The sequence below is a fragment of the Cibotium barometz genome, chromosome 26 (assembly GCF_041138505.1).
Source record: "Cibotium barometz isolate CiBa-2024 chromosome 26, ASM4113850v1, whole genome shotgun sequence".
In the NCBI taxonomy this organism is placed as follows: Eukaryota; Viridiplantae; Streptophyta; class Polypodiopsida; order Cyatheales; family Cibotiaceae; genus Cibotium; species Cibotium barometz.
This window is the reverse complement of record NC_141071.1, coordinates 15,119,041-15,145,541: the sequence shown is the minus strand read 5'-3', so window position 1 is coordinate 15,145,541 and position 26,501 is coordinate 15,119,041. Positions and strand designations below refer to the sequence as shown.

General features: G+C 48.0%; 1 protein-coding gene across 4 annotated transcripts in view; it reads left to right on the top strand.

The window, feature by feature from the left end:
- LOC147623712 (uncharacterized) overlaps positions 1-26,278 on the top strand; it is a 62,668-nt gene extending 36,390 nt beyond the window's left edge. For 2 of the 4 annotated variants that reach the window (XM_086820319.1, XM_086820318.1), the window contains exon 8: positions 25,552-26,278. In XM_086820319.1, the coding sequence (XP_086676445.1) occupies positions 25,552-25,654 (103 nt within the window). In that variant the 3' untranslated portion in view covers positions 25,655-26,278. The remainder of the gene's footprint in view (positions 1-25,551) is intronic. The other 2 variants (XR_015269203.1, XR_015269202.1) reach the window with 2 other exon arrangements.
- Positions 26,279-26,501: the final 223 nt, after the last annotated feature.

Genomic DNA, 26,501 nt, shown 5'->3' with positions numbered 1-26,501 from the left:
TCTTTTTTGCACGCTACAGCCTTGACACGGTTGGGAGAGACACGAGAGCAGGAGCGTCGCTTGAGACGTAGCCTTGCTTCGCTCCAGCGCCTTCAGGAGCAGCAGCCTACATGTGAGTGGGTGGCGTCCCAGCTGAGCCAGGCATGCCAGGAGGTTAGAGAGGCAGAGGAGCAGAGACACGAGTTTTACTATCATCGCCAAGCCTCTCAGTGGACTCAGCTTGGTGATAGAGTGACTGGGGGGTTTTTTGAGATCACCGGACCCCGCCATGCTCGAGCAGGAGTACGCCAGCTCAGGATGCAGGACGGATCGTTAGCCACTGAGCCCGAGGAGATTAGAGCTATTGCCACTGAGTTCTACAGAGACCTGCTTTCAACGGAGCCAGCCACGGAGGCACGTGATGCTTGCAGACAGACTGTGTGGGCCCATGTGCAGAGGAGGATCACAGACCGTATGTGCACAGCTTTGAGGCTTTGAGGGCCCTCCCGCGTCATAGTTGCCCTCGGGAGGATGGATTGACGCCTGCCTTTTTTATGCGCTATTGGGACCTTTTGGGGCCAGGCCTCCGCAGGGGTTTTCAGCATGTTTTGGACACTGGGGTGATGCCACAGAGTTTTTCAGAGGGCTTGATCTTTCTTATCCCCAAGGGGGAGGGAGTGTCAGATGATATTCGGCAGTGGAGGCCTATTACGATCCTCAATACTGTCTACAAGGTCCTAGCCAAGGCCTTGAGTTTGAGGATCCAGCCCTTCCTTGGGGATTTGATGCATGCTACCCAGACAGGATTTGTCAAGGAGCGCAGTATCCTTGACAACATTTTCACCTTCTGGGAGGCGACGGCCCGAGCTAGATTTCTCGGCGAGGACTTGGTCATTATGCTTCTCGATTTTGAGAAGGCATACGATAGAGTCGACTGGGTTTTTCTGAAGGGCGCTATGCTTCGCCTGGGTTTTGAACCAGACTGGATTCGAGGGGTGGCGGCTCTATATTCCACAGCTCGTAGCCCAGGTGTTGATGGCAGGAGGACGGGGCCGAGTTTTGAGCTGACCAGATCAGTCCGTCAGGGATGCCCTCTCACTCCGTTCCTTTTTCTTTTCTTTGCAGAGGCTATGAGCATGTATCTGACAGTAGAGGAGGTTGGTTTGAGAGACTCCAGCTTCCAGTCCGGGGTGAGGACTTGCTTGATTCTGAGTTTGCTGATGACACGGGATTGTTTTTGCATGGCCAGGAGGCCAATCTACAGAGGGCAGAGCAATCTCTACAGGTTTTTGGTGTGGCTTCGGGAGCATTGATCAATTGGCGCAAGGCAGTGGCTTTTTGGATCAGTAGCGCCCCCGCTCCGGCATGGAGCCCAGACCCGGGTTTTAGATGGATTCCTCCTGGCACAGCAATGCGGTATCTGGGATGCCAGATTGGACTTGATTTGTCACCTAAGCAGCGGATCGCCCCGCTTCTTATGAGCATTCGGAAGAAGCTTTTATATTGGAGTACAGCTCGGTTTTCCTTGGCTGGGAGGGTGGTGGTGACAAATCAGGTGCTTTTAGCGACTATGTGGTATATCACGTCTTGTTGGATTTTCTCGAGCTCTTGCATCAGCCAGGTACAAAGGCTGATCAGGAACTTTCTTTGGTCTGGGCGGCATGGTCAGCCGGCCCGGGCTAAGGTTGCTTGGGCAGTTATTACTCTTCCGCTGGCCCAGGGGGGCTTGGGCATTATAGATCCAGCTGATCAGAGTAGAGCCTTGTTGGGGAAGCTTATTGTTCGGGGGCTGCTTCCAGGCACTGAGCCTTGGAAGGAGCTTCTTTTTCAGCGGCTGCAGGCTAGAGCTCCCCCAGCAGGGGGCACTTGGGCACCAGAGATACGGTGGATTTTCACAGAGATGAGGAGGACACGCCTCAATAGAGGATGGGAGGATAGATTTGCCTTGAGTATCCTGTGAGCTTGGGAGTTGCTGAGACCGGGGCTTTCTTAGAGACCTCCCACTTGTGAGGAGGAGCGGGCCAGACAACCGCTCATCTGGAGCCCCGCGGTACGTACAGAGCAGGGTCATATGCTGGGTTCTCAGCCTCGTCTAGCCTGGGGACCATTGGTGGCAGGCCCAGCACGCAGTTTTGGAGATTGGCAAGCCTTTTGCAGTCTCCCGGAGGAGATCCAGGCGGAGAGGCTGAGTCATTTCAGAGGGGGGCTGATTATGAGGGATGACATTCAGGAGGCTCTCACTGAGGAGTGGTTGAGCCAGCGGCCCCACGGTGGATGGGAGCCTTTACACAGTTGGAGATCCTGATTGCTGTTAGAGCTTGCACTGAGGATGGTAGATGCCTCTACTATGAGATACACGATGAGGACAGACTTCAGAGAGTGGAGGCGGAGTCGCCTTTGGTTGCAGAGTGCATCTTTCAGATTATACGGGTAGTGGCCGCCCCTTCTCGGAAGTGGCATATTGATCCAGATCCTGCAGATGTGGACTCTGATTGGTGCATATGGGCATATGCTGCTCGTCGGAAGTGGCATATTGATCCAGACCCTGCAGATGAGGACTCTGATTGGTGCATATGGGCATATGCTGCGCGTCCCTTGGCCCGGCTCCAGTGGGACCCTGGCGAGTACGAGTGGCATGATCCTTATGCGTCCCCCGAGGCCACAGAGATCACCTTTTTCTAGTACACTGTTCGGTTGGGAAGGCATATTTTGACTGCGAGGAGGACCGTCTCTCCAGCTGCATCGGAGCATTGGCGGCTACAGGGACTCTCACAGGAGTTCCTGGAGGATTTTTGGACCAGATTTGGGCTAGCAGACAGGCACGCAGGATCTGGGCTAGCAGACAAGCACGCAGGATCTCGGCTTTCCAGTGGCTGGTTGCCCACAGGGGCTTTGCAGTTGGCACCTGGCTTGTCTACAGTGGCCTTCCACCGGCCTGCGTCCGATGCGGCCACCCATTGGAGACACAGCGACATTGGCTATGGGACTGTCCACAGGCGCAACAGATTTGGCTGAGGATTCTGCGCATTTTGGCCCCCCTCTCTCTAGAGGGAATGTATACGTGGGGAGCCGCTGCTTGGTCGACTTCGTGAGGGCTAGCTCTGGGATACGAGACGGAGCAGGCCAGCCATGCCATCAGATTCATTGGGGGCCAGCCTCGCCTTGTTCCTTCACCGGATTTCTCGACAGCCGGCTGGACACAGGAGAGGGATTTACGATGGGAGCTCCCCAGCAGCCTCACCATATGGTTCACCTAGAGAGCCCGTTGTTTCAGGGCCTTTGAGGGGAGACTGGAGCCACCAGCAGAGACTGTTCGGGCTATCTGGCAGGAGTTGATTCACGCCCTGCGAGGCCAGTATGATCGCATCCGGATCGAGCGATCTTGCAACGCCAGGCCTTCCACACCACTTGGCGCAGCGGCCCTTTCTATACTCCACCTATTTGGATTTTCCCCCCTCCTATTGTATGATATAGCCTCTCAGTTATTTGTACTTTTCTGCACCAAGGGAGAGTCTCCCTAGCTGCCTTGATTGGATCTCTGCTCTGCCTTCTTATGAGCAGGAGAGGGTTTGTAGCCCATTGGGCTTTTTTTTGTTTATAACTAATGAAAGGATCTTTTCATGGAAAAAAAAAAAGAAAAAGAAGGCCGACTTGAACCCGGATGAGGAGCAATCCCGACAGTGTTGTGCCTTCAATGCGGTGCGTGCACATCTCATGTATCCGTTGGTGGCACGCTTCCGTTTCTGCATAGTCCACCGAGAATGCTCCGGAATGGTTCCTCTAGAGTGAGGGTGATCCCCAGTCGTGGTGATCCACGGTGGGCATTTGATTTTTAACTAGTAGAAGTATCATTTTCTAGGAGAAAAACAAGGCTTAGAGAACTCGAAACAGCCTGTGCTCCTATGGTCTTGCACACCTTATGACCCTTGATTCAATGTTGGTTGATGTTTGAATGGGAGAAATTATGGTTCGAATTTCAAACAGTTTGAAACTGAACAAATTGTTTCCCCTCTTTGAAACGCATGCACCCAAACCCATGTCGCTTGCCAGAGGACCCAATTAAGAGTGTGTACATTCTAAGTTTCGGCTTGCTGCACTGCCGTTCCACTCTCAACTTTCACACATATCCCAACAGTCACATCACTTAAGTTCTGCATCCAAATGATCCCCATACACCCCCATACACCCCCCTCCCCCCTCCCCCTCCCCCCCCCACCCCTTCGGCTGGGGCCCTTTTCTCAGGGTTGGAATCTCCGTGGGAATCAACAATGGGGTTAGGACTGCATTTAAGGGATTTTTGCACTAAAAAACTCAAGCCAAAATTGCTTTCAAAACTCTTCCTCCCCCACTATGTATTTCTATATCAGCTAGAATTTGTGGAATTTCAGGTCTTTGGGAATTTGAACCTCTGTTCTATCAATAAATTTATTATTTCCTTCAAAGTATGATTTCAAGAATGATTCTCCGCACTTTTATCAGTTATTGTCAATTTAGTTCACAAAAACTTTACCTGGGCCTATGTATGGTGGATAAACTTTCACTGGGTCTATGCATGGTGGAAATTTTTTTATTTTATTTTTTCAGAAAGGAGACTTCTATTAAGTAAGAAAATTTTTACAAAATGGAGATTTCACACCAAGAAAGGTGGAGATCTCAACCAATCAGGAGCCCTGTGCTGCCAATAGGGTCCCGAGTGAGAGGACGTGCCCAGGTAGCCATGATGGTGTAGATAATATCACTCCAAATCCTGCAAAGACATTGAGAAACAAGAACGGGAGTACCCTCAATGGCCTCGGTGCATCTAGCCTTGCAGATATTCCAAGCTGAGATGCTAGCAATAATCTCCCAAGAGCTGTCTAACCTCTGTGCCGGAGGGACAAAGTGTGAAAGTGGCAAATCCTAAAGACAACACTGCCGAGCAACTCCTTGCCTAACCATAACGGCCAAGCTCCTATCAGTCCCCTCGAATCTCAGCTGAGGCCCAGACTGTGTCAACCAAATGATAGAACCCAAAGAAATGATAGCATCCCTCTTAATCCTACCAAAGAGGTGTGCAATCGCAGACCAAACCCTCTGTGCTTCCTTGCATTCCCATAAACAATGGTAAACTGACTCCAAAACTCTTGCACATCTAGGGCAAGCTAGGCAAGCACCAATAACTGACCTCCACTGATTGGTGGCCAGACCACCATGAAGAGAAACCCAGACAAAGGAGGAAATCTGTGGCTTCCTATAAGAATGCCACAATCTCCGCCAAAAAACCTTCTAAATGTCAGTCGAAATGCCGTAAGATTCCCAATGGGGTCTAAGAGTAGGGACACTCTGAATGTGTCCCAAGATAAGATGTCTGGCATTCCGCACCGTATAACTGAAAAAAGGCATGCTTTTCAAGGGGTTACAAGCATCCTTCCACACCCACTCACCGGGGTACCAATGCAAATGTCTGATAGGGCAGCCACCATACAACCAAAGGCTAACACTCTCTGTGATCATCCTTGGGGGGAGGGGTCAACAAGGACGTGCTTCCCTAACCTGCCAACAACTCTGACTGGACCAATCTGGGGGCCCTCAATAAGGTCCTGTGCGTCACATCTCTCCAACCGCCATCCATCCTGTACAGAAAAAAAGACCGGTACATCATCCTCCCTAGGCAAGGGGAGACCCATAACCTGAAGAGGAACACCTGTCCCAGAAAAAACCCCAAACCAAGAATGATGACGGTCTTCCAAAAAAGAACCAGTAATCCAGTGGTTGGGAATGGCTGAATCAATCTGTGTAATCCTGCGACTAGAGCCTCTCAAATGCTACGTGAGATCCAATCTCTGTACCTTGGTGAGGCTCTGAAATCTCTTCCAAGCCAACACTGTGGCAAAGGGTCTCCGAGCTAGCCCAAAGAATATGCATAGCTGCCCCAAGAGGCCTACCATGCACATCTAAGATCAAATCATTCCACAGACTAGGCTGCCGGTTAACTTCCTCCGCTGAACACGGGGGGATGTGTACCAAAAAACTCCTCAGGCAGTCCGAGGCCCGTAGGAGGAACCTAACCAGGGGGGATGAAGGGGAGCGGTGAACTGCATCCCAAAAAATAAAGCGTGAGCTGAGAGTCCAGTCACCTCCGCGAACAGGGACACACTTCGTGATCTGCTGCATGAGAAAGTCCTTCCACGGCTCAGTGCCTGGAAGAAAGCCCCTAACAACCAGCTTACACAGCAAAGCCTTACATTGCACCTCAGGGTCAATGATATTCAATCACCCTTCCTGCTTATGCCTGATAATGGTTTCCCAAGCAACTCTAGCCCTAGTGTGTGCATTTCCATCAAGCCCTGACCAAAGACAGTTCCGAATAAGGCGACGAAGCTGGCCAATATAGCCCTTCTGAAAAATCGAGCATGAAGTGATAAACCAAGTCGTGGCTAGCAGAACTTGGTTAACCACCAAAGCTCTAGAGGCCAAGTCGAGCTTTCTCCTACTCCAGTGATGAAGTTTGCTCTAATGCTTAAGAGCACTGGAGCAAACTGTTGTGCAGGGGAGATGTCAACGCCCACCTGACAACCAAGGTATCTGGCAGAGCATCCTCTCTCAATCCAAGTAAAACCAACATCTGTACCCCAATCTGCAAGAGGAGAATCGCTGATCCAAAGACCAACTGACTTATGCCAATTGATAGAAGCTCCTGCTGCCAAACAAAAGGCCTCCAAGGCTGTCCGGAAAGCACATAAACAAGCATGTGAAGCCTCAAGGAACAACGTCGTATCATCTGCTAACTCAGAGTCCAAAAACTCGTCCTCCGTACATAAAGGCAGCCTGAGACGCACAACACCAGGGGTAGCCCGAAGAAACCTGCTCATAGCCTCAGCTACAATGAGGTACAGTAAAGGGGCGAGGGGACAGCCTTGCCTCACTGAACAGGAAATCTGAAAACGCTCACCGCGCCCCCCACAGGCTAAAACAGTGCTATGAGTCTTCCTGTAAAGGCAAGACACACCTCTGATCCCGTTTTGGGAAAACCCCATGTATGCCATAGTGCCCTCCAAAAAATCCCAATCCACTCTGTCATAAGCTTTTTCAAAATCAAGCAAAAGAATGGCAAAAGGCTGTTGACTAGACTTTGCCCACTCGACACCTTTCCAGAAAGAAAAGATGTTATCAAATATACTCCTTCCTTGGAGGAACCCATTCTGGGTATCATGGATAGTCCTTTGGAGAATCGGCCGCAAGCTTATACTCAAGGCTTTAGCTAAGATTTTATATGCAGATCCAAGGAGGGTGATGGGCCTCCATTGCTTGATGTCAGTCTTGTCCCCACTCTTGGGGATAAGGTGAATCAGCCCCTCCGTGAGGTATGGAGGCATCATACCCGACTACCACATTTCCTGAAGGGCAACAGTGATAGCATCTGCAATATGATCCCAAAAAAGAATAAAGAAGGCGGGAGAAAGACCATCATCCCCTAGGCATGAACCACTGGAAAGAGCATGCAGTGCGTGAAGGAATTCATCCTTCGAAAAAGGGGCATCCAGGGAAGAACACACAGCATCTGTAATGTGGCTCAACATGCACTCCCAAACTTTCTGCCGTGCCACATCTCTATGAGGGGAGGGCACCTCTGCAGTCAAAAAAGACCGATAAAATTCTGAAGCAATACCCCTCACCTTATCAGGCTCAATTGTGAACCTCACCCTGTGAATCCTGCAAGTACCTCACAGAATCCCTGCTATGGGAAGGCCTGTGTGTAAAAAAAAACTCTTTGTTGCATCTGCCACCCATCTAAGTCCAAAAGGCCTCGTGGAGATCTCAACCAATCAGGAGCCCTCTGCTGCCAATAGGGTCCTGAATGAGAGGATGTGAAAAAGATACCAATGTCCCACTAACTCATAAACTTGCCGCGCTTCGTCTCCGCAGCCCTCGAAGATCCCTGGATTCTGGCCCACGTAGCCATAATGGTGTGAATAATATCACTCCAAATCCTACAAAGACACTGAGAAACAAGAACGGGAGTATCCTCAATGGCCTCGGTTCATCTAGCCTTCCAGATATTCCAGGCTGAGATGCAAGCAATAATCTCCCAAGAGCTGTCTAACCTGTGTGCCGGAGGGACAAAGTGTGAAAGTGGCAAATCTTGAAGACAACACTGCCGAGCAACTCCTTGCCTAACCATAATGGCCAAGCTCCTGTCAGTCCCCTCGAATCTCAGCTGAGGCCCAGACTGTGTCAACCAACTGATAGAACCAAAAGAAATGATAGCATCCCTCTTAATCCTACCAAAGAGGTGTGCAATCGCAGACCAAACCCTATGTGCTTCCTTGCATTCCCATAAACAATAGGAAAGCTGACTCCGAAACTCCTGCACATCTAGGGCATGTTGGGCAAGCACTAGTAACAGACCTCCACTGATTGGTGACCAGACCACCATGAAGAGAAAACCAGATAAAGGAGGAAATTTGTGGCTTCCTATAAGAATTCCACAATCTCTGCCAAAATACCCTCTGAATGTCAGTTGAAATGCCGTAAGATTCCCAATGGGGTCTAAGAGTAGGGACACTCTGAATGTGTCCCAAGATAAGATGTCGGGCATTCTGCACCATATTAACTGAAAAGAGGCATGCTTTTCAAAGGGTTACAAGCATCCTTTCACTCCCACTCACCGGGGTCCCAATGCAAATGTCTGATAGGGCAGCCACCATACAACCAAAGGTTAACACTCTGACCATACATATCTATGTCTTATTTCACTACTTTTTTCTAGTCCGTCAAATCTCCACTGCTCCATTGCCCTTCCTCTCCATTCATCACACCGAGGCCTTCCACTGTTTATGCACCAGTCACCCCTTTCCATTCCATTACTTGTTAGATGACTCCCTCTGCCTTCATTGCCGCTGCTTTCATACCCAACTCAACAGACCCGACACCACCTCCTTCACTTGGTCTTCTTCTCGTTTTCTCACATATCTTCTCCAGCAGCTGCAGCTGCCCATTCCCCTTACATTTCCACCACCACGCCAACCTCGTCAATCCAACCCTTCTGCCTCCCACATCCGCCCTAGAGTGCAGTGTGATCTCCCTCCCTCCTCCGGCCGCCACACTGCTTCCGCCACCCTGCTACCCATTCCACATAACCCCACTATCAGTAGTCCTACATCATCCCATTGCACACCACCATCGCTATTGGTTGTTTCTTCATCTTTGACAGCAGCAGTTTCTTTTTTTTTTTTTTCAAGTGGCCTTTGGCCCAAGATCCTCCCATAGTTTACCAAATTTCACCATCCGTAGACAGGCGCTTATTTATCCACCTATAGGCGATGCCGCTGAGGAAGCACCAAGGGGGTTTTGAACCCAGGACCTCTTGGTCCTAGGCAAACACCTTCACCACTCTACTACCTCATTGGCGACAGCACTTGTTTCTACCCTCTCCACCACCCCATCTTCACCAGCAGTTGTTTCCACCCTCTCCTCCACCACTCCATCTTCGACAGCAGATGTTTCCACCCTCCCTTCGACAGCAACTGTTTCTAATCTTTCCACCCCTTTGAGAGCAGAGTAGGGGGTGGGGTGAGTGGATGTCTGCAAGGGGGAGAAGGGGGGAGGGGGGGGGGGACAATCGAGAGAGGGGGGTTAGTGGATAGCTGAATTTGGGTTACGGGTGAGACAAGAGGGTGGGGGGCGGATGGTCGGGAAGAGGGGGTTGGGCGGATAGTTGACTGAGGGAGTGAGGCGGATAGATGAAGTTTCAGGCGGATAGCCGTCGAGGGGGAGATGAGTGGATGTCTGCCCGGGGGGGGGGGATGTTCGCGACGGGCGGTGAGAGGTGGGTGAGGCGGACGGTCGAGGGGGGTTGGGTGAGTGGATAGCGGAATTTGGGTTACAGGTGAGACAAGAGGATGGGGGGCAGATGGTCGGGAAGAGGGGGTTGGGTGGATAGTCGACCCAAGGAGTGAGGTAGATAGACGAAGGGGGGATTGAGGCGGACAGCCATCGAGGGGGAGGTGAGGGGAATAGCCTTCGAGGGGGTTAGGCATATAGTCGAGAGAGAGTGGGGGGGGGGGAGGAGGGACGGATGGTTGAGGGGGAATGGAAGGTTGTTTCCTCTCAGATTTTTAGAAGAGGCTTTGGGACAGCTTTCGGCCTAGAAAGATCACCCTCTTTCTTTGGCTGATGGCACACAGGAGCTTGGCGGTTGGCACTTGGCTGGCAGTTGGAGGTCGGCTATGGATTTGGGAGTGCCGACCTCTCATGCGCCTCCAGTGGGACCCAAAAGAGTGGACTTGGCTTGATCCCATTGATCGGGAGGAGACTTTGGACGGCCCCTTTTTTGCATATTCAACGCGGCTAGGCTGCAGGATCCAGATACCAAAGATTGACGGCGCCCCAGCAGCAGCACATTGGCAGTCACAGGGCCTCTCACAGTGTTTCCTCTCAGACTTTTAGAAGAGGCTTTGGGACATCTTTTGGCCTAGAAAGATCACCCTCTTTTTTGGCTGATGGCACACAGGAGCTTGGCGGTTGGCACTTGGCTGGCAGTTGGAGGTCAGCCAATAGCTTGCCCGAGGTGTGGCCACCCTCAGGAGTCTTAGCGACATTGTCTTTGGGATTGCTCGAAGGCTCAGCAGGTTTGGCAGTGGATTCTCCGCATATTCACGATGGACAGGGCCATTGAGGCTGAGGTGGTCAGGGCTTACGAGGAGGATGGTGGGAGGCTAGCCCTTCAGATCTCTCACCTCCGCATTTCGGTAGTAAGAGTCACAGCCCCATCTACAAACCACTGGCGACCAAGCTCATGCCATTGCAATAGGATGCAACCTCGCACATATGACGAGCTAGATGCAGCGAAGCCATCGAGGGTGTCCACACTCCGCCTACAGAGTCTATTGGGAGCATTTGGCTCGACATCATACATACTCTCCGTAGTGAGTGGGGGAAGTTGCAAGGTGATTCTGACCGAATGCGAAAGCGGCAGGAAGCTTTCTTGAGGCTCTAGCGGCCAGTCTGGGCCTCACCTGAGGTTCAAGGGGATTGACAGGAGCTTGGCCATTATGGTTAGGCAAGGTGTTGCTCTGCAGTGTTGCCTTCGGGATTTGCCACTTAAACACTTTGTCCCTCCGGCACAGAGGTTAGACAGCTCTTGGAAGATTATTGCTAGCATCTCAACTTGGAATACCTGGAAGGCTAGATGCACTGAGGCCATTGAGGTGTAGGAGAAATGGGGTAGAGACAAAACTGAAACTGAAACTGAAATGAAAGCAAGACTAAAAAGGAAACACAAAGCTTAGACATACCTTGAGATGAGTGTAGACAAGACACTAGATTGATTGATTATTGATGTGACACCTACAATTTATAGGTGAGAAGTACAAGATTGAGTAGACTCACTTATGGGATAAATGTAGAGGTACCACATGGCACTAGACTCAAGACACAAAGACTCAACTAAAACTAGACTAGAGAAATAGTACACCTAGTGTGCACTTATTTCCAACACCCTCCTTAAGTGGACACTAGGAGGAAGACAAAAAGACATGACAAAAGATAAGACCAAGACAGAGAGACTAGACAAGGATTGAGAGACAAGCTAGAAGACAAGATGGACAAGACTAGAAGACAGACATAAAGACTGATAGACTGAGAGACAAGACATGAGAGACAAAAGATCCTGAGACACCCCTCCTCAAGTGATATCCTCATATGGGTCCACAAGGGTAGGGACAAGAGTGGATCATAGACAGACAGAGAGAGAGAGACAATCAGCCAGTAGAGTGGTCCCACAGAGAGAGAGACTTTCAGATAGATATGAGAGAGACTGACAAATAGAAGATAAATGGGGACATAGACAAAAAATGCCAAGAGAATGTGGGTAGCTAATCCACAAAAGAGAGGCATATAGACTGATAGATAGAGTGTCAAAGACATGTGACAGGATAGACACACAGGATAGACACATAGACAGAGAGACTGACTGATTGTAGATAGATAGAGAGATGGACCTAGATAGATAATCCCTCCTCAAGGGCAATCCTCCTGCTAGAGTGAGTAATGCAGGGGTGCCTCTTGGATAGGGACAAGATAAGTCCATGTAGACAAATAGACATGATATTACCCCATGATCTACATCATTGGTGATCAATGGTGGTAGATAGCATGAAAGCATAGACAAATGAGAGAGATGGGAAGGTCTTACCATATTTGGCAGTGTCTAATCCCGTACAAGATAGAGAGATAAATGAAATTCAGAACCTTTTTTTTTATAAATTTATTTATTTTTTATAAGAAATAGAGAGTAGACTGAAAATACTTCTTAGATGGAGAGCGCCTTGAGCTGCTGCTGTAGAGGTTGCTGGAGTAGAAGATGGAGACATGGAAGTTGGAGTGGAGGCCGGAGGAGAAGATGATGAGGCACAAACTGACTGAACAGCAGCACCCGGCCTGGTATAGACAGCAGCTCCACGAACACACAGCAACGAGAGAATGACGTGGCAGATAGGAGCGGCCAAAGGCTGAGGAGACAAGCGGGCAGTTCCAGCAGATGCAGATATCGGAGCAGATGGGGAAGCTCAAGTAGAGAGACGACAGCACCATGATGAACCCCCGCAGCAGCAAGAAGGAGAAGACGGGCAGTTGTTGGCGCAGATCTTGAGTTGCAAGCTGGAGTAGAATCAACAGGCGGAGCAAAGGCAAACAGGGCAGCGATGAGGGTAGGGGCAGCACGGGCTGCACCTAGAGAGATGCCATCGAGAGAAAGAGTCGCCCAGCTGAAGGAAAAGATTCGCACCATAATGAAGAGCCTTATGCTGATGGAGTAGATGAAGAACATCGTCAGGAAGAAACAGGAACCCTTCAACTGGAGTATGGCGAGGCAGAACTTGATGAAAACAGGGGCGGTCAGAATTCTGTGGCGGGCAAAAAAAACGCAGCTATGGCTGCAACAGACTGAGGCAAGGATGAGGGGAGCCAGGATAAACCTGCTCTGATACCATGTAGGTGAAATGGGGTAGAGACAAAACTGAAACTGAAACTGAAATGAAAGCAAGACTAAAAAGGAAACACAAAGCTTAGACATACCTTGAGATGAGTGTAGACAAGACACTAGATTGATTGATTATTGATGTGACACCTACAATTTATAGGTGAGAAGTACAAGATTGAGTAGACTCACTTATGGGATAAATGTAGAGGTACCACATGGCACTAGACTCAAGACACAAAGACTCAACTGAAACTAGACTAGAGAAATAGTACACCTAGTCTGCACTTATTTCCAACATGAGGGTACTCCTGTTCTTGTTTCTCAGGATTTAGAGTGATATTATTCACACCATTATGGCTACCTAGGCCAGAATCCAGGGATCTTCGAGGGTTGCGGAGAGGAAGCGCGGCCAGTTTATGAGAGAGTGGGACATTGGTATATTTTTCACATCCTCTCATTCAGGACCTTATTGGCAGCACAGGGCTCCTGATTGGTTGAGATCTCCACCTTGCTTGGTGTGAAATCTCCATTTTGTAAATTTTTTCATACTTAATAGAAGTCTCCTTACTGAAAATAATAATAATAATAAATGAATGAAAATGGAAAGAATAACTGAAGAGACCACACGTACCAAAATACTCAGATTTGCACCAAGCCAAGTGATCTCTTTTCCATTGCAAAAAGGGGTTTTTATACAATTCTAGGGCACTTTTACACCCATTTGCATATGGGATAAACTCACACCCAAATCTCTCTCCTCTCATTACAACCAATGTTACAACTCATAAAAGTGGGCATTTGGTCCTGCTACATAATGCCACAGTGATCTCATCCCCAATGTCATCCCAAAAACTCATGAAAAATGTGGGAGAGAGGCCGTCAGCCCTAGGACATTTATCATGTCGTAATTCCTAAATCGCAGGTCTGAGCTCATTTGCCAAAAAAGAGGCATCAAGTAATGCACACATGTCATCCGAAATCAGCCTAGGTTGGGACTCCCAAACCTTAGATGCTCTATGCTACCAATTTCACAATGCATGAACAAAAATTCACAACTTCCTCACTCTAATCCACACAAAGTGGAGCTTTTAACCTAAGTTTTTGGAGTGGATTACACTGCTAATCACAATTACCAAGCTATTTCTTGGTTTAATGCAACAAAATCAAAGCCATTTGGACTTGAAAATCATGCAAATGGCCAAAGAAATATGGGCTTTCCCTTTCCAAAGTATGCAACTAGAATGACATAAGACTAAAGAGAATTAAAAAAATCTTGAAAACAACAACGTAAACACATCCAAGGTTCCAAAATTGTTTGTTTTTTGGAGTGTGACCTCCTAATCAGTCCAGTCAATATTGGGTGATCCCAGTAGCTTAGAATGAACGGAAAAATGGAGCTAATAAGTCCTAGACTAGTCTCCGTCAACGGCACTAAACATGTTCAAAATATCTTACCTTAGCCTTTCCGAAGTATCATTTGGACTTGTCCTAGAGCGGCAAATGTAACTTCTCGATGTGGGTGTGCTAGCCCGTCCATCACCTCCTCACTCCATTGTCACACCGGAATGCTTCCATGGCCATGGGAGAGATTTCTTTGCCTAGACGGAGGCAAAGCCTTTGTTGCAGAATGTGTCCATGGCCATGGCAGTAAAGGTAAAGCTTTCTTTGCTTATATGGAGGCAAAGAGGAGATGGTCTTTGCAGTGGTTCTCTCTTGCAAAGGGGTGGTAGAGAAGAAGTTCAAGCAAGGAGAAGCCTACATTCAATCTGTAGCCATCAAGATTACTCATTGTGTGCAATGTTCTAGTGTCAGGTCCAACTGGACCATCTTGGTTGGACCATCTTGGCTGGGTCATCCTGGATCATCTACATGGGGCAACTTTGAGCCATCCTGGCTAGACCATTCAGTGGCCGCAACAACGGATCCCCAAAGAATCTCCAAGAAGCGCACCAACAGGATACATGGGAGGTGCATGTGCTAGAAGAGGCACTGGACAAGGAGCGAGCTATCTCCACATCTATAGTAGAGGACAGGGTGACTACGGGGTGGGGGAGGGCAACTTGGACGGTTCATGGGGGCTGCTGCCATAGTGGCTGGTGCAGGAGGGTTGGGGGTGATTGGTGGAAGGTAGGTCACCTGAGGAGTAGGTTGGCAAAGGGGAGGTGTAGCTCGGAAGGTTGGCGGAACTGTAAGTGAGGCAGCAGCATAGTGAGCGGGGTTAGGGGTTATTGAGGCGGGGTGAGGGGCCTGTTGCTGATGAAGTTGACGGAATCCCTTCAGATAGTAACAATCTTTATATTCATGTCCTCCCTTCTCGCAAAAGGAGCAATACGTCCTCTTTGGGCATTCCTGGACGGTGTGCCCTAGAGACTGGCATATGGCACACCACAACCCCTTCTTGGCTTCTTGTTTGGGTCTTTAGTTCCTCAATCTCCTTCCTGAGTTGGAGCATAATGCTTTCCTGACTTCGATATTTATGGCTCATTTTGAGTGCCTCCAGCTCCCGCTTCAAGTGAGCCACTGGGTCATCCACCAGTGGTGTTGCCATTGGATGTATAGAGCCCACATCACACTCAAAGATTAGACGTGCATTTTCTAGTTGGGAGGCTAGCGCGTGGAACTCCAACAAGGTGGTTGGGGGCGTCCGACTCTCTCGAATCTTCTGCTGGCTGGTCCTGGGAAAGGCTTGTGTCACCCGTTGACGCACCATGAAGGCGCCAGGGTAGTCGGTAGGTGAGCCACTAGTACTGTGGTCCGTGTCATGAGTTCTGACACACTCTTCTCAGGTAGTAGTTGGAGTTTCCCTAGCTCCTGGAGAAGGCAGTCCTCATAGTTACTAGGATGGAAGGTGCAGAGAAAGGTGTTCTTCAGCATGGCTCAGTCCGCAAAGTGGTGAGTTGAGAACTAAGTGAATCATTTGTCTACAGAGCCTTCTAGAGTGGATGGAAAGAGTACTAAGAAGGTATCCTGCCGCTCAAGACCTCGTAGAAATGGACTATAGCAGCATATTGAGAGAGGACTGGCTGACCAGACTACCACAAGAGTGTGTATTTGTGATATGCAGCGGAAGTCTTTGTATTGGTTGATCCTGTCACACAATATGCTCACACCGTCTTCTGTATCCTGAGTTTCGTGAGTTTAGCAATCCATTTCATTTACTTCAAACTTTAAAGAGATGAGAGAGAGAGAGAGATGAGAACTGTACACCAGATTGGGTCCTGAATTACCCACTGAAGGGCCCCCTATCCCGATAACGAGATAGTATTTGCTTTATTACTTTAGAGAGAATGACTTTGGAGTGTAGATAAGCCAAACGCAAGATCTCGGAGGATCAGAGAGCGGCTGATCTGTACACTGCTGTAGAAACACCTCAATGACTTGATCTTGAGCCTATGCACTCTTCCCAAGGGCATGAGGTAGGGCTGCACACCTGAGGCTCAAAGAAGAAGAAGGTGGACTGTTCTACACACTGTTAGAATGCTGAAAACACATATGAATGCTGAGTTACCTTCACCAGATGACTGCTGAATGTGTGGATGATGCACAGAATGCTGGACACTGATGCAAACAACAGTTTCAGGGCTGGAAACTGCTGTAGACTGTTGCTTCAGGGCTGGAATCTGCTGTGGACAGAAACGCTGGAGTGTTGAGGATGCTGTGGACTGAAACGCATGTGAATCAGGGACTGCAGGAGCTGCTGTTGTACGGCTGGGACAGAAACGCAGCCTGCTGCACTGCTGGATCAGAAACGCAGCCTACTGTACTGCTGATTGCTGGCGTAGAACTCTGCTAAACTGTGGGCTGAACTATGGGCATGAACTGATGCTGAATTCAGGGCTGAATGCAAGCACCTAGGGCTGAATGAAGCTAGGGTTTCTCAAGGGCTGGAGAAGAAAGCTTATGGGCTCTAGGGCTGGATTAGTCTTGGGCTGAAAGCAAGAGAGAGGAGAGCTCTTAGCACAATGAAGACTGAATGAGGAAAAGAGGCTCTAGGCAAGCCTATTTATACTAACTGGGGGTTGGTCATTTAATAAAGTTAATATTTATAAATGCCCAATAATGCAAATAATGATAAATAAATACTAATAAATATGGAAAAAATACTAGATAAATCCCAGTAAATTCCCTAAGGCTTTGGGGATGTTCTAAATGATGCACAGGCATATGTATGCATATTATGCAAGATGCAGAGTGCTTTCTGATGCAAACCCTAAGGCTTCTATACTGACTCTACATGCATGAATGATTCTCTCCAAGTGGGTTAAGGGACTTGACTGACTGGCTGACCCACTAAGGCTGAGGAATGACCTACGTAGCTCGTGCCTGACTTATCCTGGACTGAGGATGTACAATGGGGTCACGACGTACGACAATTATCATCCTATTGGGTTCTAAAACTGTACAACTGATGCACTTCTGATGATGAGCCATCTTGTCACCATGCACTGAGTGCAGAGTGCATGTGACATTCCCTCCTGATTAGCTTGGCGGCAGGTTCATGGCTTCCAAGTAGTCCGCCAATAACTGGGGGTACTCCTGGAAGAACTCCTCATCGAGCCATACGGCTTCGTGGGTGCCTCGATCTCGGAACTTCGTATAGAACTGACGAATTCGTCGACCGGAACCATGCTTCCATCGATGAAGAAGGATCTGCTCAGGCTCAATAACTTCTGCCTCGTCTACCACGTCTGGCTGCTGTTCATCTGAAACATCAAACACTTCTGGACCAACATATGGTTTTAGCCAAGAAACATGGAAAACATCATGCATTGTCCAACTGGCAGGCAACTTTAACTTCATTGAGACATCACTTATCTTCTTAACTATTGGAAAAGGGCCAAAACTACAGAATGAAAGCTTGGATCAACGTTTGCCCACTTGTTTCAATCTCTGCTTCATGATACGCAAATAGACCCAATCCCCTTCCTTGAAGTGGACATCTCGTCTAGATTTATTTGCCTGTCTGCTATATGCTTCCTGAGCTTTGGTCAAGCGGTCCTTGACTGACTCAATAATCTCGGAAAATGCTTCTGTGGTTTTATTAGCCTCTAAAGATGGAGACACTATTCTCGTCAAAAGAGAAGAAAAACGGCGACCAAAGGCTGCTTCATATGGAGTCCGTCCGACACTGGATGAATGAGTGTCGTTCAAGATAGCTTGGACCAACGGAAGATAGTGCTCCCATTTGGACTGCTGGTCATGACAATATGACTTGAGGACATCAAAGGCCAACTGATTATAAATTTCTGTCTGGCCATCTGTCTGGGGATGGAATGCACTAGACAACTGCAACTTAGTTCCAAAGTTTTCAAATAATGCCCTCCAGAAATGCGAGGTAAACTTGGAATCTCTGTCTGATGTTATGGTGCTAGGCAAACCACAAATTGGATACCAATGCTTGAGAAACAGACGGACTACCGTCTACGTCCTCGGTTGTGGCCGTATGCTTGCATGGGATGAGCATGCAGAACTTACTAAAGCGATCCACAATGGTAAAACACTGAGTGTTACGGGATCCAGTGGATGCTGGTAGAGGCCCTACAAAGTCCATAGATATGTCGATGAAAGGTCCGTCGGGGATAGGCAAGGGTTGAAGTAAACCTGCCTTCTTTGTATGGGGAACCTTGACTTTTTGACAAATCTTACAGGCTTGTACATGTACATAGACATCACGCCTCATCTTTGGCCAATAAAAGGACCGTTCTAATTTCTCGAGAGTACTGTTGATACCCCTATGTCCTCCAACTAAGGAGTCATGGGCATCGTGGAGAAGAGCGGAACGCTTTTCTCGAGTAACACAGAGACGGTTCTTGTAGAACAACCAACCGTTCTGTACTGAATAGTGGCCAGGCTCAGAAGTGAGGGCCAAACTATACTGAGTACCAAACTCAGGGGAGTCGACATATTGGTCTTTCATACTATCCAAGTCCTTCCCCGTGATTTCGAGAATGGTAGCTTCTTGGACTGCCTGGATGCTGGACTTTCGACTGAGAGCATCTGCTACTGGGTTATGCTTACCACGGATGTATTCAATCATACCTCCAAACTGTTGGAAGATTTGACTCCACCTGGCCTGTCGATCACTCCACTGGGCACTTGGCATAGTCTGAAGCCACTTAAGTGCTTGGTGGTCTGTTTTCACTGTGAAAGCCTGTCCATAAAGAAAAGGCTTCCAATGTTTGAGTGCTGTGATCACACCCAAAGCTCTTTGTCATATACCGAATAATTCTCTTCGGCGACATCCAACTTTCTGCTGTAATATGCCACGGGTCTATTGTCCTGCTGGAGGATTGCACCTATGGCTACATTGCTGGCATCGGTGATGACCTCGAAAGGTTCGTCCCATGATGCTAACTTTAATACAGGTGCTTCTGAGGCAGCTTTCTGGAGTGCACGGAATGCATCAAGTGCCTTACCTGTAACTGAGACTTTCTGCTTGCGAGTCTTCACCCCCTTGAGCAAGTCGGTAAGAGGTGCTGCAAGGTTGGAAAACTGATGGACATGTGTGCTATAGGCCTGACAAAGACCTACGAATGAACGGATTTCTTGGGCGGTCTTAGGAATGTCCCAATCTAAGATCTCCTGAACCTTTGATGGGTCCAGTCTAATCCCATCGGAACCGATGATGTAGCCCAAATACTGAACTTCCTTAACACCAAAGATAGACTTTTTGGCGTTTATGTAGAGCTGATTATCTCGCAAAAGTTGCAAGACTTTCTCCACATCTTTCTCATGCTGCTCCGCAGTGGCTGAGAAGACTAGTATGTCATCAAGGAATATGAAAACACACTTCCCAATGTGGACTGCGAAAATCCTAGACATCATCTTATTGAACGTTGCAGGTGCATTTGTAAGCCCAAAAGGCATGACTACGAACTCGTAGTGACCACGCTCTGTCCTGAAAGCTGTTTTTGGAATGTCAGCTTCAAAAATACGGACCTGATGGTAACCACTCTTGAGGTCGATCTTAGTGAAAAACTTAGCACCGTCTAAACGCTCCAAAATGTACTCTATCCTGGGCATAGGAAACTTATTCTTGATAGTGAGTTTGTTTAATGCCCTGTAGTCTACACAAAGGCGTGCAGACTTGTCCTTCTTTTGGACAAATAGGATAGGTGCAGCAAATGGGGAGGAAGAAGGCCGAATGAATCCGGCTCAGAGAAGCTCAGATAACTGCTTTTCCAACTCGCCCTCTGAAGTCTTGGAAAGACGATAGGGAAACCTGCTAGGAGGATCTGATCCAGGGACCAAATCAATGTGATGGTCCTCAAGGCGAGAGGGTGGGAGACTGGGTGGGAGATCGTCCCTAAGCATAATGTCCTGGTGTCTGGATAGGTCTGCTAACTGAGGGACTGAAGATGTAATGGACGCTACTAATGAGGGAGGGGCTGGTTGAGCACGAACATAAAGGAGTGCTCCTTCTGCTCCCTTGCGGATAGCTCGTCGGGCCTGGAGATGTGAAATCAATGGGATGCCAAGAATGCTTCTATCCCCACGAATCATGACAGGCTCAGGAAAACCTTTACAAATAGTAAAAGTGTCCTGCCTCCAATCGGGAATAGGCTCATACTGACGGAACCACTGAATTCCTAAGATCATGTCACACCCCAACAAAGGTGAGACGATGAAATCTCGTTGAAATGAGGCCTTCTGAACTTCAAAGGCAAACTGCTGTGCCTTCTGGGAAATGTGGGTGCGAAGACTAGGTGTAAACCCGTCCACATCCAGATGATATGGGACTAAAGTGCAGTTCAATTTATTAGCCAACTGGGGAGAGATGACGTCTTCAGAACTGCCCATATCGAAAAGGACTACAAACTGTCGGCCCTGGGCAGAGCCATAAGCTCGGATAAGGCTCTTCTGAGCAACATCGCTCTCACCCTCCTGCTTAGCATCAAATACCACGGATGGTATAGGGTGCATGGAAGGTAAAAGTTGAACTGCATTTGAGGTAGTAGGCGGGGCTGGAGGAGCTGGGGAGGCTGTGGCAACTGTGGCAGAAGGAGCTTTGGCAGCTTGTGCCGCTTGCCATTTGTGGCAATCCTTCTTACCATGCCCTATAATATGACAAAAAAAACATCTATTTTCTGACTGGTACTTCTTTTGCTCCTCTGGAGGAAGATAACCTCCAGTAATGCTTGCTTTAGCCTTTTCATCAGGGGCTTTCTTAGGTTCTTTATCCTTCTTACCCCCTGAACTGGAGCTATTACTGCTGTCCTTCTTAGCATCTTTAGAAGATGCGTTACCTTTCCCTGTCTGTGCAGCTGATTGCTGCTGCTGGGGTTTGGTACTGGACTGAGATGCCTGCTTGGGCTTGCCCCCGTTGAGTTTCATTTCTTCATTCTGAGCGAGAGTCAGAGCCCGGTCATATGTACTTGGTTCAAAGTTACGAACTGTGAACCGAATGTTGGAGTCTAATCCACGAATGAATTGCTCCATCTTGGCCTGCTCAGATAACCCTAACTGCTGTGCTAAAGTAATAACCTTACCGGAAAACTGAAGCACTGGGGAACCGTTCTGTCTGAGTCCATAGAACTCGTCTTTCAGACCGGTCATGTACTGGGGCGGGAGAAATCTGGTCTTTAGGTCATGGACAAAGATGTCCCAGTCAAAGGCTGTGACACCTGTGGCCTGGTCAGTATGAATACTAGACCAATGCTGCCACCAAGTGACTGCCTCACCAGTGAGATAGGGAGCCACTAAGTGGACTTTGTCTTGTGGGTCTGTGATCCTAGCTAATGGAAAATGAGCATTAAACTGATGAACAAATTGATTAACTGAAGAATGATCACACTTACCATCATACTTGCTGAAATTCGGTTGACTGCGAATGATGGTGGTTGCTGCTGCGGGATGCTGGCTGGTGACACCTATGACTGGGGAGACTGAGGAGAGCTGCTGATACCTCAAGTGTATGGCCTCCTTTTCCCGTTGGTGTTCGAGTAACATACGTTCTCGATCAAGCTCACGTTGGTGTTCCCGAGCGGCGAGGTCAGCCTGACGCCGGTCTTCGTCGATCCTGCGTTGGGCTTCCTCATAGTCCCGTCTTTCTTCTTTTTCTCTTCTCCTTCGGGCCTCGTCCTCTCTCCTTTGTTGTTCCATCTGAAAGAAGAGGGAGATGTAGTCGGGTGCTGCTGGAGGTGTAGAAGGACGTGCTGCCGCTGCCTCCAAGAGTTGGAGACGCTCCATGAGTAGCTAGTTCTGAGCTCTAAGAAGAGCTATGGTGTCTGCTGTAGGCGGAAGAACAAGGTCTCCTTCGGGGGAGACGTCTTCCGGCTGATGAGTACTCTCTCCTGTAGACATGATAATGAAGTCGGTGGTCGTGCCGGAACGCAATCTAACCATCCGAGGATGCCCCCACGCTAGGATACGGTGTGTGTGGACAATCTGAATCTGATACCAATGTGATATGCAGCGGAAGTCTTTGTATTGGTTGATCCTGTCACACAATATGCTCACACCGTCTTCTGTATCCTGAGTTTCGTGAGTTTAGCAATCCATTTCATTTACTTCAAACTTTAAAGAGATGAGAGAGAGAGAGATGAGAACTGTACACCAGATTGGGTCCCGAATTACCCACTGAAGGGCCCCCTATCCCGATAACGAGATAGTATTTGCTTTATTACTTCAGAGAGAATGACTTTGGATTGTAGATAAGCCAAACGCAAGATCTCGGAGGATCGGAGAGCGGCTGATCTGTACACTGCTGTAGAAACACCTCAATGACTTGATCTTGAGCCTATGCACTCTTCCCAAGGGCATGAGGTAGGGCTGCACACCTGAGGCTCAAAGAAGAAGAAGGTGGACTGTTCTACACACTGTTAGAATGCTGAAAACACATATGAATGCTGAGTTACCTTCACCAGATGACTGCTGAATGTGTGGATGATGCACAGAATGCTGGACACTGATGCAAACAACAGTTTCAGGGCTGGAAACTGCTGTAGACTGTTGCTTCAGGGCTGGAATCTGCTGTGGACAGAAACGCTGGAGTGTTGAGGATGCTGTGGACTGAAACGCATGTGAATCAGGGACTGCAGGAGCTGCTGCTGTACGGCTGGGACAGAAACGCAGCCTGCTGCACTGCTGGATCAGAAACGCAGCCTACTGTACTGTTGATTGCTGGCGTAGAACTCTGCTGAACTGTGGGCTGAACTATGGGCATGAACTGATGCTGAATTCAGGGCTGAATGCAAGCACCTAGGGCTGAATGAAGCTAGGGTTTCTCAAGGGCTGGAGAAGAAAGCTTATGGGCTCTAGGGCTGGATTAGTCTTGGGCTGAAAGCAAGAGAGAGGAGAGCTCTTAGCACAATGAAGATTGAATGAGGAAAAGAGGCTCTAGACAAGCCTATTTATACTAACTGGGGGTTGGTCATTTAATAAAGTTAATATTTATAAATGCCCAATAATGCAAATAATGATAAATAAATACTAATAAATATGGAAAAAATACTAGATAAATCCCAGTAAATTCCCTAAGGCTTTGGGGATGTTCTAAATGATGCACAGGCATATGTATGCATATTATGCAAGATGCAGAGTGCTTTCTGATGCAAACCCTAAGGCTTCTACTGACTCTACATGCATGAATGATTCTCTCCAAGTGGGTTAAGGGACTTGACTGACTGACTTACCCACTAAGGCTGAGGAATGACCTACGTAGCTCGTGCCTGACTTATCCTGGACTGAGGATGTACAATGGGGTCACGGCGTACGACAATTATCATCCTATTGGGTTCTAAAACTGTACAACTGATGCACTTCTGATGATGAGCCATCTTGTCACCATGCACTGAGTGCAGAGTGCATGTGACAGTATTGAGCATACAGAGAACATAGAGATAAAATGTGAGCTAACAAGACTCCAAGTTTCGAGGTTCCCACCGGGGTGTGCCAAATTTTTAGTGTACCTGTAGGCAGGGTTGGTTGCCTTGCACACTAAAGTAGTGGTTCTCCTCTGGATAGTATGTCTGGAGTCCTCAATACTCATGGCACATTGCACACATGAATAGACAGGTTAGAACATGAGCGTAGCAAAATGGCAAGAATGACAAGAATACTATAAACAACACTTGCATTACTCCAAGACATTATCACATGCCTTCACTGTACCGTGCACACCCAACAATGGTAACAGTGAGTACGACGACACACAGGCGGCAATGACAAGTGACTACAGCACTCAATCAGTAGACTCAATAAATAGGACCATATGGAAAAGGTTAAGGATAAAGGGTGTAGATCAAGGATGTAGGATGAAGGTTGTCCTCTAGGATGAGCTAAGGACCATTTCAATGGTTCATGTAAGACATGGTGGAGTCGGTGGAGTCGGTGTTATCTCCTATCTTTGGTAGATGCCATCAGAGAGAGAGGCTTTGGTGGAATCTCCTATCGCTGGTAGATTCCATCTGGTGCATGCACCTCTCATGTATCCATTGGTGGTGCGCTTCTGTTTCTGGATAGTCCACCGAATGCTCTGGGATGGTCCGTCCAGCATCGGGGTGATCCACTGTGGCAGTGTGGTGGCGATCCACTGTGGTGGTGTGGCGGTGATTCACTGTAGCGGTGTGGCAGCATGGCGGTCCAGGTTCTGGGATGGTCCGGCCGGTGTGGCTACAAGGAGTGCAAAGCAGCATAGAGGATCTGGGTATCTATAGCCCAGCTCTTGGGCAGATTGAGGAGTGATACCATCCATATTACTGGGGGTGCTATTGCATGGTTGACCCAGTGCGACCCACAGCAGCCAGGTTCTTTTTGAGGGCAGGGGAGCAGAGCCTGTTATTCTTGTCCACAGAGGCATAGCTCAAGATATTTGCTTGAAGGTATCCCCCCGTTACAATACACACCACCCTCATTGAGTATTGACACAACCTGGGAGATTATTGCTAGTATCACGGCATGGTATATCTGGAAGACCAGATGCTTAGAGGCCTTCAAGGGTATTCAGATATATGACACCCAGTGTATTTGCAGTATATGGAGTGATATCGTTCACACTCCTTTGGCCATGTGAGTCCGCATACAGGGATCTTCTAGAGTTGCGTAGACAAAAGGCAGCGGATGTATGAGAGTGGAACCATGGTATTTTCTTCTCCTCCACACTCCTACGGGGCTTTTATTGCAGCATAGTGCCCCTGATTGGTTGAGATCTCCCTACCTTCTGTTTTGAGATCTCCTTTTGTATGACTAATAGAAGTCTCTTTTCTGAAAAAAATAAAAATTATTATTTTTGGATGTCTGTGGGATTGTATGCCATGTTGTTTTTATGATTACATTGCACAGCCTTTATAGTGTAAGGATTGTTCTTGTCTTGAAAGTGGGCTAGTATTATATATTTAATTATAGGGTGCTCACAGCCATAAACTATGGAGGGTTCAAACTTGGGCCCATGCCTTGGAAACCCTTGTAAGCAACCGCTAGGACTCGTGCTTGTCAGCATGGAAGAATTTATGTGAAGAGTGGGACTTCTAATAGAAACAGGGCCCAAAATTTGAGCTTCTGATTGTTTAGCTACTTGAATACCATCAAACTTTTCTGTGGCAAAGTTCACAGTTATTTGAGTGTTGATTTAGATATGTGTAAAGCTTTGACGTTCGTGGTGTGCTTTTCAGGGTTGCTGGAGAAAGATTGCTAATGAGAAAGCCAGAGGCAAGGCTGAGTGTTATGCTATATTGTCTTGTGTTGCACATCTGGATGGTGGTGCTTTTAATCTGAACATAGATTTCAAGCGGTGCTGAAGGGCAGTATCACAGTGAAGTAATGATCAAGTGCCAATAATATTGTGATCGGTTTGTACTGTGACCTTCATCCATGGTAAACTTGTCCTCGTCATTCTTATCGTCTGTCGTCATACTCGGGCTTGTGGCTCATGTAGTCGGCATAGGCCTCATTGGCTTCATCCTCGCAGTTTGGCATTGGGTAATTCAGCACTTCCAATGTTGTTGTTTTTGTTGTTTACATATTGCCATGATTTTACCCAACACTCTTTATTCCACGATTCTCTGGAACTCGCGTCTACAAACAAGGCTTTCTGGTCAGGGGAGGATGGCAGACCAATGGTAGGTATACCCTTTACTATTTAGTGTATTTCAAGATATTATCGGCAGAAGGAATTTGCTGATACGTGTACATATGTAAATTCAATTGCTTTCTCCTGTGAAGACAGCAAGTGTACAGTGGCAGTGCTGCGGATTCGGCTTGCTTCAAACTATGATTCAAGGAGGAATTTTATTGCGAACAAGTGATATTGGTTATACTATTTAATGGGCTCAACTCTGCTCTCCCCATTGTATATTTGTACCGTATGGAAAAGAATATAAAGAGAAGGGTTTTTGTGCACTGACCAGATTTTGTAGTCAAAGTTAATGCTGCAACTACATCACAGTGTTTGTACCAAAAATGGGGCCAAAACATACTGTGTAGTTTTGCAATTCGGAGGTTTCACTAGTGTTTATGTGAAGCCTCTGCAGTTGATGACGAAAGCAGCACCTTTTATTAGCGCGCTGCTAGGTTTTATCATGGGGGTTTCTCCCCTTTTCCCAAAAAGAAACATGGTGTTCAC